Source organism: Vicia villosa, unplaced genomic scaffold, assembly GCF_029867415.1.
Source record: "Vicia villosa cultivar HV-30 ecotype Madison, WI unplaced genomic scaffold, Vvil1.0 ctg.001210F_1_1, whole genome shotgun sequence".
Taxonomy (NCBI): domain Eukaryota; kingdom Viridiplantae; phylum Streptophyta; class Magnoliopsida; order Fabales; family Fabaceae; genus Vicia; species Vicia villosa.
In genome coordinates this window covers 53,923-69,243 of record NW_026705536.1, presented here as the reverse complement: position 1 = coordinate 69,243, position 15,321 = coordinate 53,923, and the positions used below count along the sequence as shown (strand labels likewise).

At 27.0% G+C, this 15,321-nt stretch overlaps 1 protein-coding gene across 1 annotated transcript; it reads right to left on the bottom strand.

Moving 5' to 3' along the window:
• Positions 1-951: 951 nt before the first annotated feature.
• Positions 952-14,974, bottom strand: LOC131634028 (uncharacterized). The gene is made up of 7 exons (XM_058904712.1): positions 13,250-14,974; positions 4,056-4,337; positions 3,872-3,973; positions 3,379-3,488; positions 2,237-2,346; positions 1,188-1,277; positions 952-1,109 (listed from the first exon to the last, which is right to left on the bottom strand). The coding sequence occupies exons 2-7, from the start codon at positions 4,254-4,256 to the stop codon at positions 952-954; spliced, it is 771 nt and encodes a 256-aa protein (XP_058760695.1). The 5' UTR covers positions 4,257-4,337; positions 13,250-14,974.
• Between the last annotated feature and the right edge of the window lie 347 nt (positions 14,975-15,321).

Sequence of the window (15,321 nt, the reverse complement as noted above, 5' to 3'; positions counted from 1 at the left end):
TAGACAACATACCTTATATGTTTAATCAAGGAAATCATAGTTGGTATAATTGCAATTTCTTGAATCTTGTCAAAATAATCATATGCCATCCTCTTACAAGTTTCTACCGCTTGAAATCTTCAATACTTGCACTAAAAAAGGAAAAGTAATCACATGTTAGTGAAATAAATGAAGGAGTAAATTATGCATAGAAGTAAGTGGGAGAGCTTAGATCTAGAATCTATTCTTGGGTTTATTTGGTTGTGTTGTACAACTAGCTTCTCTGGTTGAGTTAAATTGTGTTTCATTGGTTAATTTAACTCATTCATTCACTATGTAGGGTAAAGTTACACAACTTTTTTTGAAATGGATAGATAAGAATTTGCTTTTTATTTTATTTTATTTTTGTTGTTTTGATTCATTTCATGCTTCCAAACTAATACATAAATGTCACTGTTTTTATTTTATTTTATAACAAACTTTAAAAAAGTATTTTGATATTTTTAAATGCATACAAAAAATATTAAAATAAATTATTAATCCATTTATTATATTTAAAAACAAGCTAATATGTTTTAATAGACTGTATTTTAGAATGATTACGTTAAAATTTATTATTTTTCTTTTTAAAAAATTAAATCAAATTAAAAATAAATTTAAAACTTGAATTGACCCAAATTTTTAATTAATTAAAGATTCTAAGTTTGAGAGATTTAATCAAAATAAATTTGATTTCAAACTAAAATTCCAAAATTCTAAAAATAAATAAGAAAAATAAAATTTTAATATTAATAATAGTAAAACTAATGACTATTTTGCAATTATTATTTGAGATGAAATATTAACAATATCAATTAAAGTTTCATAGCTAAAATTTAATACTAATTTGGCATATATTGTCAATTAATTATTGTAAATTGATCTAACAAACTGACACTTTCCAGCGTGTATTTCAATTATAAAAGTTGACAATTATGAGAATTGATACAAGTAAATGAAGACTGTCTCAACTATAGCTTTATCTACACGAGCATTAGCTAATGCAGCCTCTTCATGTGTTTTAGAAGCCTCGGCTTTAGCCGTCTCAATGGTTTGGCTATTTGCTTCTCTATTCGGGTTTGAAACGATCACTTATGTCAAGTAAGACACTCCATATTGTACGTTAACCATCATTCAGACAGTTCTGTAACAGTGGTCTCGTGACTTACCGCCGACAACTTCTTTCCATAATTGTAGCTTTTCTGACCCATCCACATTATTATCATTTTGTGCGGAATGTATCAAAAGATTCACATAATCTTCATGTACAACACAAAATAATAATCAGTATTAACATGTCATGCTACAAGTTTGCGTATAACAATCCACCAGCCATAGTTCAAATAAACCATCCATTTACCTAAGGCTGCTATAACAAGAACTAGATCTTAATTCAAACTTTACGTCAACCAAAGTTGCATTCACAACTCTAAACAACTCACTCAAGGACCACTCATATTCAAATAACGCATACAACCATGCCAATTCAAAGATATTCCACTACAAAAAAAACTCAAGTTTGCCAAGTGAAACCACCCCGCAAATGCAAAATAAATTAGACTTCAAACTAAAATTCCAAAATTCTTAAAATAAATAAGAAAAATAAAATTTTAATATTAATAATAGTAAAACTAATGACTATTTTATAATTATTATTTGAGATGAAATATTAACAATATCTTATGAAGTTTTATAGCTAGAATTTAATTCTAAATTGACATATATAGTCGATTAATTATTGTAAATTGATATAACAAACGGGCACTTTCCAGCGAGTATTTCAATTTCGAAAGTAGATAACTATGAAAATTGATACAAGTAAATGAAGATTGTTTTCTGTTATCAAGATCTGGGATGTTGTGAAAGAAGTGGTAGCACCGTTTGAAGAAAACGCAACGGATGAACAAAAAACTGCACATAAAAAATTGAAGAAGAAGAATTATACGGATCTCTTTATAATTCATCAATGACTGAGTCGAGATAATTTCGAAAAGTTTAGTTATGTAGAATATGCAAAAGAAGCTTCGGATATTTTTGAAAAGTCTTTTGGAGCAACAGCCGCAAGAAAATGCCATGGAGAAAATAATTCTATAATAATGAAGCAAGTCCTAGGGAGCATGTTGCTCATTTACTTATGAGATACATGGTTTTTATGGTAGATCTTTGTAGGACCCTTTGGGTTGCTTGTACATAAACTCTTCAAAATGTCTTTTCAAACCTGTTGTCTCAACTATAGCTTTATCTGCACGAGCATTAGCTAATGCAGCCTCTTCACGTGCTTTAGAAGCCTCGAATTTAGCCGTCTCAATGGTTTGGCTATCCGCTTCTCTATTCAGGTTTGAAATAGTCACTTATGTCAAGTAAGACATTCCATATTGTACGTTTATTGCCATTCGGGCAGTTCTGTAACACTGTTCTCGTGACTTGCCGCCGACAACTTCTTTCCATAATTGTAGCTTTTCTGACCCATCCATATTATTATCATTTTATGTGGCTTGTATTAAACGATTTACATAATCTTCCTATACAACACAAGATAATAATCAGTACAAACATGTCATCCTACAAGTTTGCATATATAATCAATCCACCAACCATAGTTCAAATAAGTCATCAATTTACCTAAGGTTGCTATAACATGAACTAGTTCCTAATTCAAACATTACATCAACCAAAATTGCATTCATAACTCTAAACAACTCACTCAAGGACCCCTCATATTCAAATAACACATATAACCATGCCAATTCAAAGTTCTTCGACTACAAAAAATACTCAAGTTTGCCAAGTGAAACCACCCCTCAAATGCAAATATCACCCTGCAACGTAACATTGGCCAGGTGATACGCTCACCCTACAAAAACGTTAGTCTCAATATTTTACAAGGGGATTAACACCCCGCAACTTTGCCAGGTCGTTATCACCCGGCATTATTGCCAGGTTTAAAGTACCCCCGCAAACACGCTTTCCAAGAGTTACAAATAACTTCGTTCCATGTGACAAAGTTGATTCAGACTAAGTGACACAGTTGATTCAGAGCAGGAGTAGTAGTATGTTAGGTGACTTGCAGGGTGAGTTTCACCTAGCAATATTTGAATTCAAAAATTTGCAGGGTGAATTTCACCTGACAAATATTTTGAGATACCATATTTAATAGACAACACAAATAATAGTATATGTATATATATATATATATATATATATATATATATATATATATATATATATATATATATATATTATTCTGAATATTAAAATTAATATTTAGAATAATATAAATATAATAAATAATTTGAATTCAAATTTTTTTTAAAATACTAAATTTATAATTAATTCTAAATATTTAAATTCATACTTAACACAAAGAAATTCATAATAAATCCAAAATATTTAAATTCAAAATAATATTTACTCGGGATCTGAGATGTCCATGTTATTTTTGTTTTCTTCACCATTCTTGGGTACTCCGCCTACACATACATAAATGAATAAAATAAAATAATAGAGTTTAGATAATTTATTTATATAAAATATATAGTGAATGCCATAAAATGAAATAAAAAGTATAGGCAATTTTTATAAAAACATTGGATCAAAAGTCATTCAAAGGCCACTAATGGAAGGGTGCTCTACATATACGTTTGGAGTCGTGTCACTAAAAACAAAAAGTAACTTTTATAAAAAATAATTCATAATTTTTTCTCCTAATTAACGAATATCAACGAGTATGACCATTTTGATGGTGCTTATTTATTTAGCCATACTTAATCAAACTTAATACCTTCTAATGAGAAGTAAAATTAACTAGAGATCAAAATTAAAACAAAGAGAAGAAATAGTAATATCATCTTACTTGAGTATCTCTAACACTGTCGTCGCAATACTCTCCATCTCTTCCCATATAAATCCTCTCGTGAAACTCTTGTATTAATGGAGTTCTTCTCTTAGCCACAGCCTAAAACACATAGAACTTCAATAAAAATATAACACAATTAAGAATATAATTTAAAAAAAGTAGTGAGATCAAAATATATTACCATCCGGTCAGCAATACTAATGCTTCCGGCTCTATGATTAGCGGCTCCCCTTTCTAATGCTCTACGCTGCTTTGCTTTTTCAAATTTTGTCTTAAATTGATCTGATTTCAAATAAACAAGCATTTCTTTAAATACATTTTCTTCCATCCATGGAGATCTGATCCCTCTTTCTTCATATCCAAGCCTAGCACGCCTAAGCATGTCTGAAAGTCGTGCTGATGCTCTTTTCCTAAAATTAATCTCAACCAGCTCATTATCTAGTGCGTGCCATACACACTTTTCCTACAATAAAGAAATTAAAACAAGATGGTTAGAAATTAAAAAACTAATTGCTTACAGAATACGGACATCTCACTTCTCCCTGTGTCAGACAACATTCTTGATCAAATGCCCATTTAATAAACAATTTAACTCCTTCCTCAAAAAGTGGTTTAAGTCCACGTCTCCCAGCATACATACGATCGGACATCCAACTATGATAGCACTTGTAATTTTCCATACTAATACATATCCGTTATAATAATCACAAAACATTTTAATCAATTAACCAATCCGGGAATTTTGATTAGTTATAACAATTATATAACTCTATGTTAAAACATAGTAAACATATTAGACTGTAATGTTATAACAAGGCATGAGAGACTATCCACAAATGACATATCCATCAAAGAAAGGAGATGTCAAGTCATTACTGTAAACATTTTTTATGTGTTTTTATTTGAGATATTTAATTTTCATAATATTTAAATTTCATCAAACATTAAAATAGTTCAACACGTATAAGTATAAGCAAAATATATTAGTTTCGTTTGAAACGTAGCTATAAAATAATTCAATTAGTTTTTACTAAACAAACGGTAAATAGAGTTTGCATACAATAACTTTAAAGGTTAATTTCTAAAATAAAAAATAAAAAAAAATAAAAAAATTATTAAATTTCTTTGAAGTAGAGTAAGAGACAAATCTATCATATAAGAAAAGTCTACCATTTGAGACTTTCTTAGGCTATCCACATCAGCAACTCTTCTATGGTTGATCCACATCAGCTTTGGTGGTTACTACAGAATTTTTGATCCTTCAACTGCCTGGTGGGCTGCGGCAGTTATTGCTGTGGAAGTTTCACCCTCACAGCTTCTCATGTTGCTGCAGTTATGTAAGGTCCATTATTCTGTGCCTGTCCACGTTCCAAACTGCACAATTGCAGTAATTATGTGTTTAAATGGCTTGCCTATTTATCAGTGATTTCATTCTTCTCTTTCCATGCTTGCTAACTTCTGCGGTTATCATTCAGTGCAGTGTGAATTTGCATTATCATGTCAAGGCCTGTTGAGAGAATAGCAGAGATGGTGGTGGTCTATGTGGGTTATCACGGTTTGAAGCGGCATGATGTGGAGGTTACGCCCGGTGTTTCGTCGGAAACGTTGGTAGTTCTCCCGTGTGTTTTCGGACCTGTTTTGGTTCCTTCTATACCATCGCTTTTTTTATTTTTTTCTTTTTTACTTTGTTGTGTTGTAACTTGCAGGCTGCATCTCATAATCATTTTTTCCAGGTTTTTTGAATTGGATTGATTAATGATGGTTGTTGGTATACAGTTGTTATTCTGTTTTGATGCAGGTTTTTGTGTGTGGTTTGGTGAAAGTTATATAGCAACGTATGTGTAGTGTGATCATGGTGGTGCAAGGGCGGTCTCTTAAAGGTAGGTACATAAATATATTATTAAAACTGTTGATGAATTAAGCATGCTTTGTCTGATTTCTATTTTAATTTGATGTTTCGTTATGTTTTTTTTATAAGCCTACATGTGCAGGTCTAATGAAATATATATATATATATATATATATATATATATATATATATATATATATATATATATATATATTGAAATTTGAACAGAGTCTACTGTGCAAACCATTAATTTTTTAAAATATAAACAGTGATGGATTATGGAAGGTAAATGCTTTGATAAAATGACAAAGCATCATATGATTTATGCATTGCATTCCTCCTTCCCACAAACATCATGTTTGGTTTTAGCTTCACATTTGTTATTATTACAGGTCATGTCAAATCAAGAAACAGATGATACTATCAAAGATATCAAGGATGCTCGGGCTGCAGCAAAGTAACTTACTGAAGAAGCACTTAACAAAAAAAGCTCTGATGATATTTCTTGCATTGTTGTGAGGTTTCACTGATATGTAAAATTTATTTAGATTGTACTATGATGGTTGTGAAATTCAATTTTTATAATAAATCCAGTTTTAAATCATCATGATATCACAAAAGGATGCTTTCAATATTTTCTAATTGCCTTAAAAGGAATAATGTAAATGTCCTAAAATATTGTTGGCAAACTGCCATAATAATAAAGCAAAATCTTCAATTATAGTAAGCTATTATATTTATATAAATGATTATAATATATTTTATATGATTTTATATAATAGCAATTTGACAGAATCATATGTTATATGATTTTAAATATAAGAAAAAGTTTGAATTAAGAAAAATGGATGAATATGTATAGTTTTGAAATAGAATAGCAAATTTTTTAATTATTTAAAATGAGAGTCAACTTTCTATTATTACTATATAGGAGTAGACATAATATATTACTTTTAATATTTTTTTTTATTATTTTTGAATGATAATATATGGAATACTATCGCTTCAAATAATTGCACGTACCATAAATTTTGCCCATTACGCTTGACAAACTCTTTATTTATGTTCAGACACATGACTCTAATTATTGTTTTACTATTTTTTTTATTAATTTATTAGTTGAACGAAATTTATTCTAATTAAATATGCAACAATATTATTTAAAATTTTCCAAAATTATTGTGATACCAATTATCTTTTGAAATTTACTATAACGGAAACTGAGTGTTAATTTTATCATTTTTACGAGGAATTTGATAGTAAAAAATTAAATTAATTTCAACTTAAAACAACAATAATTATTGATACTTAATAATTATATCCTTTGATTATTTTTTTAAGATGATTAAATGTATGATTATAGTTTATAGAGGGTGGATGAAACCCACCTATAGAAAACACTTAGCAAATCTCATTATGTAATTAGGCCTCATTTATGTGGCTTTAGGCCATGCTTGTATTTGTCATTTTGAAATAATACCATCTTTTATTTCAAAAAAAAAAATGTATGATTTTAATACTTAAATGTATGAATTTAATACTTATTATGTGAAGGGGATTTAACTTTTCATTCTTCATAACAGAAAAATTTTGAATTAAGAAAAATGGATGAATATGTATAGTTTTGAAATAGAATAACAATTTTTCTAATTATTTAAAATGAGAGACAACTTTCTATTATTACTATAGAGGAGTACACATAATATATAACTTTTATTATTTTTTTATTATTTTTGACTAATGATATATGGAATACAGTCGCTTCAAATAATTTCACGAACCATCAATTTTGTCCCTTACGCTTGACAAATTCTTTATTTATGTTCAGACACATGATTCTAATTATTATTTTACTATTTTTTTTAATAATTTAATAGTTGAACGAAATTTATTCCAATTGAATATGCAACAATATTATTTAAAATTTTCCAAAATTATTGTAATGCCAATTATCTTTTCAAATTTACTATAACAGAAACTGAGTGTTAATTTTATCATTTTTATGATGAATTTGATAGTAAAAAATTAAATTAAATTAATTTCAACTTAAAAAAATAATAATTATTGATACTTAATAATTATATCCTTTGATTATTTTTTATTTAAGATGATTAAATGTATCATTTTAATACTTAAATGTATGAATTTAATACTTATTATGTGAAGAGGATTTAACTGTTCATTCTTCATAACAATAACTATTTTGTATAAATATTTTATCATTAAGGATACAAATAAATTATATATTATTTGATTTTAATTGCACTACCTTTCAAATTTCTCATTGATTATTTGACTTTAAGTGATAATCTTTCTAATTCTAATATTTATAGTTTCCATTTAAGATACAATCTTTTTTAAGATAATAATACATGGAATTGATTTTTATTTTTCACAATTATCAATTTTCAATGCCTATTCTCAATACTTATTTTAAAAATAACTATTGTTACAATTATAAATGATGTCAACATACGGGAATGATTCTAGCTACGTGCATTCAATGCAATTGATAATGATTAGATAAATGGAAATAAAAATAGAATTTAACACTATTATGTGGATAAATTAATAGCATTATAATAAAAATAAATAGAATTGAATGTATATTTATAATATAAATAAGTGATATAAATAATGAAAATAAATAGAATTGAATGAATATTTATGACATTTACATGAACATATTATACAAATATAATATTTTGGTGAATTCTTATTTACCCAACTCAAAAAGTTGGGTAAGGTTACCTCCTTTGTAAAATGCTTTGAAAACAACAAATATTTGTAGTATTTTAATAAATAATTAAATGTGTTAAATGGGATGAAATCATGTGATTGGTTGAAGGTACACTACCCATCTTTTTGTGATGGGTAGAGAAGTTGTCCCCTAATATTTTATGTCTTATAATAAAAATTAAAAGTAGATATAATAAAATTCTATTTTGGAGAAATCTATATATGAAACATATTAAATCAGAATGATTTTATATATAAGAAATTTTGGATAAATAACTATTCCTAATAGTTAGTATAACTATTTTTAGTTTATCGTTATTTTATTTGTGATATGAATAGATATAAATATATCATTAATAAAGATTAATTTTATAAATTATTTTACTATTTTAATATTATTTGACTACTAATAATGATTTAAATTCTCTAAATATAATGGTGATAAATTTAAATAAATCCACGTTATATTTTATTGACTTTATTTTAAAAAATATTATTTTATTTTATTTTAACTTGAAACATAATTGTCCAACTTCTCTAAATATATTTAGAGTTGAGTATGCAGGCTAATTCTTTAATTGTTACGCATAAATCCGCAAATTAAACAAGTTTAGCGTTGTTTATCTGCAACTATTAACGAATTGTGAGTAGTATGTAAAAAAAAGGATAAAACATTACACAAAATATTTATTCAACTTCTCTAACTATAATGGATTAATAATAATACAATAAAAACTAATTATAATAATTATATTTAATTTTAGAAATTAATTTATTATCTTAATTTAACTTGAATAATAATTATTTAACTCCTCTAATTATAATTAGAGCTGAGTATGTAGACTGCCCCATTCCGTTTAACTTGATACACATAAATTCGCAAATTAAATGGTTCAAGTTGGTCTGTTCATAACTATTAACAGATTATATTTATTCAAATTCTTTAACAATAATGCATTAATTACAATAAATATTAATTATAATATCTGTATTATTTATGATTTGATTATTTTACTATTAATTGACTACTAATTATTCACATTAACCAAATATATTGGTGATGTCAACTATTTTTTTGAAAATTCAAAATAAAATTATATCGCAAAAAGGTATAAGATATGCCAATTGAACACACCAGTAAAATATTCTCCCCTATTCAAAATAATTATACAATTCATTCAAATATTTTTATATATGAAATAATATATTTGATTTGTAAATTGATTTTAATTCAATTAATATTAACGAAAATATTAAGTTAGGAATCAAAATATTGAATATTAACCGGAATATTAAATTAGTGATCAAAAATTGAATATTAGCGGAAACATGAAGTTACGAATTAAAATATTGAATATTAATGGGAACATAAAGTTACTGATAAAAATATTGAATATTAACATGAACATGAAGTTACTGATCAAAATATTAATATTAACGGGAACATGAAGTTACTGATCAAAATATTGAATAATAACGCAAAAATGAATTTACTAATAACGGGAACATGAAGTTACTTATCAAAATATTAATATTAGCGGAAACATGAAGTTACTAATTAAATTATTGAATATTAACGAGAACATTAAGCTACTGATAAAAATATTTAATATTAACAGGAACATTAAGTTGTTGATTAAAATGTTAATATTGACGAGAACATGAAATTACTTATCAAAATATTGAATCATGGGCAGAGCTATAGCCCAGCGAGCCCGGGATATACTCCCCACACTAATAGTCGATTTTAGACAAGGGGTAAAATTAGTAATTTTTAGACAAAATTAAACCAAAATTAATAAAAACATGGTGTAAAATTTTTGGACAAAATCAAGGACAAATTTTTTAGACAAAATCAAAGGCAAAATTAGTAGAAACAAGATGTAAATTAATAAAAACATTGTGTAAAAATTTTGCCCAGGCTCCCTAAAATTTCTGACTCCGCCACTGTATTGAATAATAACGAAAACATGAAGTTACAGATCAAAATATTGAATATTAACAAAAACATGAAATTACTGATTAAAATATTGAATCTTAACAAATACATGAAGTCACTGATCAAAATATTGAATATTAACGAAAACATGAAGTTATTGATCAAACTATTGAATATTAACGAGAACATAGAGTTATAATTAAAATATTGAATAGTAACGGGAAGCGATGTTAATATGTTGAAACAATAGTAATCCATTAATTTTCTTTACACTTATTATTTTTCAATAGAATCTCTACATTTCTTAAATGCATTCTTAATTTTATTATTCAATCTATAACAATATCAATATTATTTTCTTAATTACTTTTTATATTTACTGTTCGATTTTTTTACATTATAATTTTTCTAACTTTTCTTTTAAATAAATTTTTTTATTAATACATTTTATTTAGCTCATTCCAAATGTAATCTGTTATTTGCTTTATTATATTTACTCCAATTTTTATTGCATACTAATAAAACAACATATAAACTTTATTTTCTTAATTACTTTTTTATTTTCAAAATTCAATTTTTTAATATTAGTATTTTTTATAACTTTTTCAATTTTAACCCAAATTTAATCTTTTACTGATACCTTTTACTGATAATTTTTTTGAATATTAACGGGAATAAATTTGAAAAATTAACGGGAACACGAAGTTATTGATCAAAATAATTAATATTAACGGGAACACGGACTTACTGATTAAAATAATGAATATTAACGGGAACATGAAGTTACTGATCAAAATATTAAATCTTAACGGGAAGTTACTAATCAAAATAATGAATATTAGCGGGAGCATGAAGTTACTTATCAAAATATTGACTATAACATGAAGTTACTAAATAAAATATTCAATATTAACGAGAACGTGACTTACTGATCAAAATATTAAATATTAACGAGAACACGAAGTTACTGATCGAAATATTGAATATTAAGAGGAAAATAATGTTTATTAATCAATATATCCCAAACTTTGGTCCAACCTATTGAAAAGAAATTTCTATATTTTACATATTTGTTTTTAGGATATTTACTTCAACAATAATATCTATATTGAACAAAATAACACTTTCCCTATCATCTTTTATTTCCCTCAATCACAATGCGCGAAAACGACGGGTACCCGTGCGAACGCACGGGTAAGACACTAGTTCTTTATATAAGTGAAACAACACTTGTTCATTTCAACAATAAAAAAATATTAAATAAATTAATAAATACTATTTCCTTAACTATTAATACAAGTTACAAAAGTGTCCCTCTCTTTTATATATAACAGGATATCACTATAGTTATGTTCTTATTATAGATTCAAAAATGTCTATGAAAAAAGAAACAAATGGAGATTCTTTTCTCATCGATAAGAAACAAATGGAAATAATTATTTTCTGTTTTAAAAATAATAAGAATATTTTCTTTTAACAAATAATAAAAATTATTCTATTTTTACAAATATTAAAATAACAATATATTCAGTTTTTAAAAATAATAATAATAATTTTTTTCTAAAAAAAGTGATAATATTATAGTTTTTAAATAATATAGTATTTATGTTTTAAAAAATATAATATTATTTTTTCTGAAATGTAATACTCACAGTTTTAAAAATATATTATACATATTTCTCTTTGTTTTAATAATATTATATTTAAAAAAATTAAATTTTCAAAGATACAGTTCTAACCAATTGTGTGGTGTGTGGGTTAAGGCTTTTTACATATTTTTTTACATATGAAGACAGTGAGACAAAAAAGGTAGCAGAGAAAACATAAACAGATCAAGGGTTATTAATAAGATAAGATTGATGAATAAAAATGGGACCTTTCAAGTGTTTTATTGTTGCATTGACTTTGTGCATAAACAATTGAATGATAAACTAAAATCTAAAAACCTAAATCAGAAGATACAACCAGTTCTAACCAAAATCAATTAATATTCTAATATACTTTAACATATTTATAAACAAAATTATATAAATTTTATCAACAAATTTCTAAAATATCATACTCAAATCAATTCATTTATATAATCAATTACAAAGAAGTTAACTTATATGTGTACCTTAATAATGGATTGATGAAGAAAATGAAAAAAAAAATTGAACACAGCAATTAAATTTGTGTTGATTTGAAGAAAAAAAAAAGAGTTTTAAGATTTATATGCGTGGAATGTGTTGGTGTGTTGGTACAGAAAAGAGAGAGAGACTGAAAACGTTGGGTGTTTCTGGATTGTGACAAAAGTACCAACTACATTGTACCATCATTACGTTTCAGATCTATTTTCCCCCAATTCTATAAGTAAACTTGTGAAGTGCTAATCACCTCGCATTAAATAGAGACGTTGCATCTTGGAACGTGCACTCCACCCCGCAACTAATCTGTCTGACAAACCTCACCTGATACTCTGTGCCATCATTAATTGTCAGATTTATTATTTTTCAAAAATTTTCAAAAAAGCTTGCGATGTGGTCCTCACCTCGCAACGTACAAAGACATTGTGACTTGCAGGGTGGCTTTTACTTTACAACGTTTGTGTCAATAAAAGAAACAACCGGTCACCTGCCACGTTGACGTTTCACTAAAAGCAATATTTGATTTTCCAACAACTTTTTAAAACAATATTGCGGGGTGTTTAACACTCTGCAACAATTTTTTCCAAAATTTCAAACTTTCTTCTCTCTTTTGCGAGATGGAAAAACATTTATATTTATTTTTTAAAAAAACTGAGTTACAAGGTGTTATGCATCCAGCAAGTACAATAATTTACGAGGTGGTTGTCACCTGGCAAACTCACCTAACTAATCAGCAGTTTTTTTTAAGTAGTGTTCAAACATGAAAGCTATGATCCAATTATGTGTAAAGTTCTTTAGGAAGTTCATATTTATTGTTGGACAGCATCTATCACACTTGGACAGCCACTACCACAGTTGGACATCAACTACATCAACCAAGAGCTCAACCACATACTTAGCTAGCAGCCATATTTATTGTGCCTCAGCAATTATCAAAAAATAAAACCAAGAGTGCAAGAACACCACTAAAAGTAAAGAAGTGGTACTCTAAAATAAAACCAAATTTGTGATTTGCTATCATATAAATGAAATGTAGATGCTGGTGTGTAACATTTTTCTCCTAATACATGAGAAACTTTAAATTGCTAACACCAAGATTATCTTAGACGCACTATTGTCAAGTACAATTTGAAGACAGATTTTTCCAACCAATAAGATTTAGTAACTTGTAAAACAATAAATCCCAAGGATTTTTTGTATTTTTGGTTTTCTATTTAGTAAATTAAAAATCAAAGATAAAATGTTCACGTGTAAGCTTAGGAAGCCAAAAGAGTGTTGAAATAATTTCTAAAATATAAAATATTATTATATGATAGATATATAAATGCTAAGCTAATATTAGAAATTAAGATTCCTATACATTACAAGGTCAAATAAGATAAAAAAATTTTGCTATACTATAGGAGCATACTTATGAAATACATGGTTTTTGTGGTAGCCTTTTGTAGGACCCTTTGGGTTGCTTGTACATAAGTTCTTCAAATTGTCTTTTCAAATCTGTTGTCTCAACTATAACTTTATCTGCACGAGCATTAGCTAATGCAACCTCTTCATTTGCTTTAGAAGCCTCGGCTTTAACCGTCTCAATGGTTTGGCTATCCGCTTCTCTATTCAGGTTTGAAACGGTCACTTATGTCAAGTAAGACACTCCATATTGTACGTTAACCGTCAATCGGGAAGTTCTGTAACACCGGCCTCGTGACTTATTGCCGGCAACGTCTTTCCATAATTGTAGCTTTTCTGATCCATCCACATTATTTTCATTTTGTGTGGCTTGTATCAAACGATTCACATAATATTCCTGTACAACACAAGATAATAATCAGTACAAACATGTCATGCTACAAGTTTGCATATATAATCAATCCACCATCCATAGTTCAAATAAACCATCCATTTACCTAATGCTGCTATAACATGAACTAGTTCCTAATTCAAACATTACATTAACCAAAGTTGCATTCATAACACTAGACAACTCACTCAAGGACCACTCATATTCAAATAACACATTAAACCATGCCAATTCATCAAAGCTCTTCCACTACAAAAAAAAACTCAAGTTTTTCAGGTGAAAACCACCACGCAAATGCAAATATAACCCTGCAATGCAACAATTGCGAGGTGATACGTTCACCTTACAAAAACATTAGTTGCAACTTTTTGCAAAGGGATTCGCACCCCGCATCTTTGCCAAGTGGTTTTCACCCCGCAACTTTGCCAAGTTTAAAGCACCTGGCAAACACACTTTTCAAGAGTTACAGACAACTTTGTTCCATGTGACACAGTTGATTCAAAGCAGGTGGCACAGTTGATTCAGAGCAGGAGTAACAGTATGTTAGGTGACTTGCGGGGTGAGTATCACCTAGCAACATTTGAAAATTCAAAAACTTGCAAGGTAAAATTCATCTGACAAATATTTTGAGATACCATGTTAAATGCACAACACAAATAATAACGTGTGTATATATATATATATATATATATATATATATATATATATATATATATATATATATATATATATATATATATATATATATATATATATATATATATATATATATATATATTTATATTATTCTAAATATTAAAATTAATATTTAGATTAATATAAATATAATAAATCATTTAAATTCAAAGAAAAATTAAAATACTAAATTTATAATTAATTCTAAATATTTAAATTCATACTAATTAATATAAAGAAATCCATACATAATATAAATAAATTCATAATTAATCTAAAATATTTAAATTCAAAATAATATTCATAAACGTAAAATGTTCACGG

Excerpts from the sequence above, each read along its gene's own strand:
- LOC131634028 (XM_058904712.1), bottom strand. The coding sequence starts at position 4,256 with ATGCTTAGGCGTGCTAGGCTTGGATATGAAGAAAGAGGGATCAGATCT. Across the intron at positions 3,974-4,055 it reads TTAGTATTGCTGACCGGATG|GCTGTGGCTAAGAGAAGAAC; the intron begins GTAATATATTTT and ends TATGTGTTTTAG. Across the intron at positions 1,110-1,187 it reads ATGGAAAGAAGTTGTCGGCG|TGATCGTTTCAAACCCGAAT; the intron begins GTAAGTCACGAG and ends ACTTGACATAAG.